Source organism: Hipposideros armiger, unplaced genomic scaffold (assembly GCF_001890085.2).
Source record: "Hipposideros armiger isolate ML-2016 unplaced genomic scaffold, ASM189008v1 scaffold_11, whole genome shotgun sequence".
Lineage (NCBI taxonomy): Eukaryota > Metazoa > Chordata > Mammalia > Chiroptera > Hipposideridae > Hipposideros > Hipposideros armiger.
In genome coordinates this window covers 4,363,788-4,369,673 of record NW_017731361.1, presented here as the reverse complement: position 1 = coordinate 4,369,673, position 5,886 = coordinate 4,363,788, and the positions used below count along the sequence as shown (strand labels likewise).

At 46.5% G+C, this 5,886-nt stretch overlaps 1 protein-coding gene across 3 annotated transcripts in view; it reads left to right on the top strand.

Annotated features, from left to right (window-relative positions):
- Positions 1 to 5,597, top strand: part of GNPDA1 (glucosamine-6-phosphate deaminase 1) — a 24,141-nt gene extending 18,544 nt beyond the window's left edge. For 2 of the 3 annotated variants that reach the window (XM_019663114.1, XM_019663104.1), the window contains exons 3-4: positions 4,907 to 5,008; positions 5,423 to 5,597. In XM_019663114.1, the coding sequence (XP_019518659.1) occupies positions 4,907 to 5,008; positions 5,423 to 5,553 (233 nt within the window). In that variant the 3' untranslated portion in view covers positions 5,554 to 5,597. The remainder of the gene's footprint in view (positions 1 to 4,906; positions 5,009 to 5,422) is intronic. The other variant, XM_019663095.1, reaches the window with a different exon arrangement.
- Positions 5,598 to 5,886: the final 289 nt, after the last annotated feature.

The following is a 5,886-nucleotide window of genomic DNA, read 5'->3' as shown; positions in this document are numbered from 1 at the left end:
AGAGAAAATATGATGATCAGTTTTGGGACAAAATTTGAGAGTTCCTGGGTGTTACTGTTCATTGTCATGGAACTCTGCCTCTACCTGCATTAATTACTTTTTAATTTATTTTTTTAGGTTTAATGCTTGTTCATAACAAGTTGGTGGACCCCTTGTACAGTATCAAAGAGAAAGAAACAGAGAAAAGCCAGTCTTCTAAGAAACCATACAGTGATTAGCCTGTGCTAATCCTACTGCCAAGTACCTCCTTGGGACAGGCAGGTCTTTCTAGAAATTGTCTTTAGGAAGACAGAATTGTATTTCTTTAATCCAGTGTGAGTACTCCAGATAAGTGGGTGAACTTACTGTTCTTGGACACACAGGGTGGAGCCTAGTCATGGAGTTTAGCTTCAGGAGGAAGGACTTGTTTCTAACTTACTCTTAATCAGAAAAAAAAAAAAAAATTACTCCATAATTTTGATGTCTGCTCCACACAGAGTAGGACATTTTAGCTTTTTGTTCTGCCTCTGACCCTGTTCACACGAACAGCACACTCCTGTCAGGAATTTCTATCGTTACGTGCAGATTCTCAGGTCGGGGGGAATAGGGGCCTGTTGGATAGAACAGAGCTTCACTTTGGAGAGGCTTTGAGAGCCCCTCATGAGCAGGCTTGCCCCTTATTTGAGAATAACTGTTCCAGATTAAGGAAAAAACTCTCAATGTCTAAAATCAGTATAAGGAGGCAGTCCTTCTGGTCAGTAACAAGTGCCATGGAAAGAAACCTGTCCCTTACTTTCTTCCCGCAGTTGTTTTTTCTGCTCTCTCCACTGGCCTTTCAATGAACTCTGAGGACTCCTTGGGGGAGGATTTGGATGGGTATGGCCAAGGAGAAGGCCTTACTGATAAACTCAGAGCCTCGAGGGGCCCAGCCACGTCAGACTCGTCTCCCTCGGGGCCCTCCAGCACCAGGAGGAAGGCGGAAACCCTTTTCCCACCAGAGCCCTGTGTTTTTGTTCCAAGGCCTCACTGTGGCTCCTTTCTTTTACATGCTCGTTAAGAAGCAGGAGTCCACTGGGGCAACAGACACTGCCAGATTTCAATGTGTTGCCCAGCCAAGGTGATGGCAGCCAGGGCAAGCAGCTCAATTAAGAGTTTGGTCACAACACACAAGGGACATGTTCTCCTGCCCCCTAGGAGTTGAGTGCCAAAACAACAGGCCAAATCCTTCTAAAGTTGCCTTGCCCCACTTTAAATACCCTGCCCTTCTAACCCTGTCAGGTTCGTGTGGCATGCTCTAGTGTTCCCAGACATAAGGAAAAACAACCCTTTTGCCCCTTTATCCTTCGCCCCTTGTTCACAAGATGAGTCTATTGCTCTACTTTCCTTTTGCTCTCATCAGCCTTCATGGAGTGGATGCTGCCTCCTCCCTCTGATTTTGTGCCTGTTTCTAGCTGCTACTGCTTGTTTCTGGGAAAGATCTTTCGAAGCTGGCTCAGGCCTCTAAGTGCTGTGTCTGGTACCAGTGTTTTGTCTTTAGCTTTTATATGTGATTTGTGCTGTCATTCTGTTTTAAACTAATAGATCAGTGGACTTGTTTACAATGTAATAATTTTCTATTAAATCCAATATTTTCAAATTTGTCATTTGTGGACTTCCACCCCCTACCCCCCATGGTCCAGCAGTGGTCTGGGTAGATACATATTTGGGGAATAGCTGGTGAGCAAAGCTTTATACTCACAAGGCCCGAGACAGTGCAGTGCCACCCACTTGCATCCCACCACCTACTGTTCCCCCCTCCTTGGCGTGCCTCAGCCCTTACTGGCCACCATACTGTTCCTGGAGCCCTCTACCATGCTCCTCTCCCAAGGGCCTTTGCCTTGCAGTTCCCTCTGCTTGGACTCTTCTCCAGGTGCCCACAAGGCTCATTCCCACACTGCCAAACCTTGTTCAAGTGCTCTCTGATGGAGTCTTCTCCACTCTTTAAAGATTCCAACATCACACTGCCTCCCTAACTCTGCCTCTCTATCCTCTCTCCCAACTTCTCTCCAGAGCTCTATCTGTAATTTGCTTAGTGTCTGCCTCCTGCCACCAAAATTTAAGTTCCACGAGGACAGAAGATTTGTCGGTTTTATTCACTGCTACATTCTCAGCATCTACTAACTAGTAAGGCCCATTGTGAGGTGCTCAGTAAATATTTGTTAAATGAGTAAATGAATGCTAGGAAATAANTCAGTCCTGGAACTTATATAAACAAGTTAAAATCACAGACTCATGTAGTTCCAGTAGATTCCACACTCAGCCCCTGCACGAATAGACAGCCAAGTGATCCTCTGGGAAGTTCTGTGATTTACCCAAGGTTAGCCCACCATAGCAGTGGAGACAAGGGAGCAACCTTGGGGGTTCCCCTTCTCAGATTTGTGCCCTCTTTCCTGCTCTGGGCTGCTCTCTCCTATTTCCATCTGTCGCCTGCTTTGGAGTCACCCACGAGGGTATGAAGTTGGACTGTCTTTTATTGCTCTAGATTCAGCCCTTCTCTGCTTCAAGGTGGGGAGGAAGAGGCCAGGAGCACTCATGTTCTGAGATTGTATGAACTTGGCCACCCCTTTCCAGGCCTGTGTGTTATTCGCTGTGACTCTGTCCCAGCAGCAGGACCCCTGACTAGCAGCAGGAGAGAGAAGTAGTTACACTTTGATGATCTGGGGAGGCGGAAGCTGTTTGGAGTACCCCTTCCTTAGCTTTTTTTGAGGGTGGTAGCAAGTTAACAATGGCTGCGCATACCTCGGATAGCAACGCGCAGGAGGCGGGGAGAGGGAAGATCCTAGTTAGTGTACCTGCCCAGGGGTGAAGGAGAAAAGGAGTTTTGCAGACCCCAGGTGGGGAAGGAGATAATCCACCCTTGAAATTTGGGGTTCCTGGGACTGACAGGGCTGCCCTGGTTGTCTCTCCTGGGCAGGCATCGGCCCCGACGGACACATTGCCTTCAATGAGCCGGGCTCCAGCCTGGTGTCCCGGACCCGTGTGAAGACACTGGCCATGGACACTATCCTGGCCAACGCAAGGTTCTTCGATGGAGATCTCGCCAAGGTGCCCACCATGGCCCTGACCGTGGGCGTGGGCACTGTCATGGATGCTAGAGAGGTAAGGGTGCACGGGGTCCACAGGCCTTCACTGGGGTTTGGACTGGTCTTTTTGTTGTTAAAAAACTTGAACTGTACAGGTACCACCTGAATGCATTTGTATTAAAAATGAAGACTTATAAATAAGGATACAATCCCAATGAACCCTATCACTGTTCCTCTTTCCTCTTTGGAGGGAACCGTTGTGCCCAGTGTTAGGTGAGTCCTTTGAGCACTGACTGCCCAGGAGACCACAGGCTCCCAGCCTCTGCTAACGTGCCTGTTTAGAGCTAATCACAGGCAGAGAGGGAGGAGCCCAGCACGACTACTGTCCGAATATGAATTTGCACCTGCCCAGGTACTGACAGGGACCCTCTGGTTCCCTGCAGTTGGTGGAGGTCACTGAAGGGAGCTCCCCCTGCAACCCCAGGATGTTTGTGGTTATAGCCCTGTGCTCAGGGATTCATAAATGTGGAGAAGTACGAATGAAATATAAGTATCTTAAACGGAATTTAGTGAGTTTTTCCCTAGGAAGTTGGGTATCATTTGAATTTTTTGTGGTTCTAATTTCCTTACGGTCTTTAATTAGAATTTTAGAAGTATTTTCTCTTCCTGGGGTGTATTCAGTGGGAAGCGGCTACAGACACTTTTAGCTTCAAGCTTCTTTGCCCAAGTCTGTAAACAAACATCTAAATCAGTGAAAAGGGTTCCCTGTCTAAAGTGAACTTTTGTGAAGTGCGTGATGGCGCCAGATTCCTGTTGGAATCTAGCCTTGAACCACTACCCAGGGAGGTTGCTCTGTTCTTGGCTCACAGCTTGTAAACCTTCCCTGTCTTTTGAGTGTATCTTAATCTGAGAAAGGAACCTGGGGCTGGAAATCAGGAAGTTCTCTTTTCTAAAATGAGTTCTGGGGTCCTGAACAAAGTCATTTTCTCTATGCCTGTTTTCTCATCTTTTAAGAAAGGAACAGTAAATCTTGTTCACAACTCCGGGGTACAAGTGAATTACATGAAAGGAAATCCACNAACCATTTGAAAGTAAGTTCCAGACATCCTGACACTTTACCTCTAAATAAAGATGAAGCACCAGGCAGGGTTTTCGTCCTTCAGCACCTATTTCCTCAGGATAAGAACATTCTCTTTCATAACCACAGTACCATTAACATACCTAAGAAAATTAAAAATCATTCCACAATATCATGTCATATAGAGGCTGTATTAAAAACTGTTTCTTAATTGTCCACATTTATCTTTTATAACTTATAACGGTCTTCCTATCGTTTTTGTATGTTTTATGACTGACTTTTTAATGATACTGAACTCCGAGGAAGCCTTCCTGAGCCCTCAGGCTAGCCTGTGCTTATCCCACCACAGCTGCCGTTCGGTCCTGCTGCTTGTCCCCACTCCTAGACATCACTGCTCTTCCAGGGTGGCTGCCATGTGTCTTGCTCCCCTGCATGCCCATCACAAGCCCCTGTGCCTCGCATGCAGCAGTTGCTCAGGGGGTGTCATTTAAGTCTGATGTTCACTCAGGTACTAATCACAGTCATTGTAATCATCGATGTGCTGGGCACTGGGGATTCAGCAGCGAACAAGACAGACACAGCTCTGCCCTCCTGGAGCTTACCGTCTAGTGGGGAAATAGGCACTAAGCAAGCAATGAATGCATGGCAGTTAGGACTGGGGCATTTGCATGGGACTGCAGCTCTGACAGGTTCTCCTGGAATAGCCCTGACTCATTCCTGGGTGCCCTATGGGCTTCCAGGAGCTGGGGGGCTGAAGGGTATTCATGGCTTGTGGCCTCTCTTGCAGGGAGCACCCCACTTGGCTGCTACAAGAAGCTGATTGAGTACTATAAGAATGGAGACCTGTCCTTCAAATATGTGAAGACCTTCAACATGGATGAGTACGTGGGTGAGTCTTTCTCTTTCAAGGTCCTTATCTGATTCCAGGAGAGTCGCCCTCCTCCCCTCACAGGCTCAGCCCCAGACAGGAATGCAGATGTCCCAGGGAACCAGTGGCACTGAGTGATAGGCTCCATTACTAATACCTGTCTCTTCCAGACCTTGGTTTACTCAGCTATAAAATGGAGCTAATAAAACTGACCTCATAGGTTATAAGCATTAAATGATATCACAAGTGGAAGCCTCTTGTTTAGAGCAAGCAATTAATAAATATTAGAGTATTTTCTCCTTGTCTCCTCCCAACTCCATGCTGTGTCTTTTTGGAACAAATGACGGGAAATGGGATTGTGGCTGGGTGCGTCCCCTAGTGTCTATGTCTGGACTTTCTCTCCAGTGTTCATCTTCTCACTTCCCTGTCTGCCAGGTACCCTGGGAGGGGAGCTAAGACTGGTGTCCTTGCCACTGCGGAAAAGCTACACCTGGTCTTCTGTCACCTCCTGCCACCACCACCCCCCACCCCTACTCCCCTGTAATTTTGTAATGGCTTCGCTTTAAACATTTTTTTAAAACATAAAATTTACCATCTTAACCATTTTTATGTAAGTTCAGTAGCGTTAAGCACATTCACACTGTTGTGCAACCAGTCCCCATTTTCCACCCCCACCCCCGCTAGTCACCATGAATTTGACTACTCTAGGTACCTCATATACAGTATTTTGTCTTTTTGTAACTGGCTTATTTCATTTAGCATAATGTCCTCAAGGTTCATCCATGTTGTAGCGTATGTTAGAATTTTCTTCCTTTTTAAGGCTCACTATAAACATTCTCAATGTTTAACATTAAACATTAAATATTCACTTTAAACATTCCTTTTTTTGGCTGACAAAA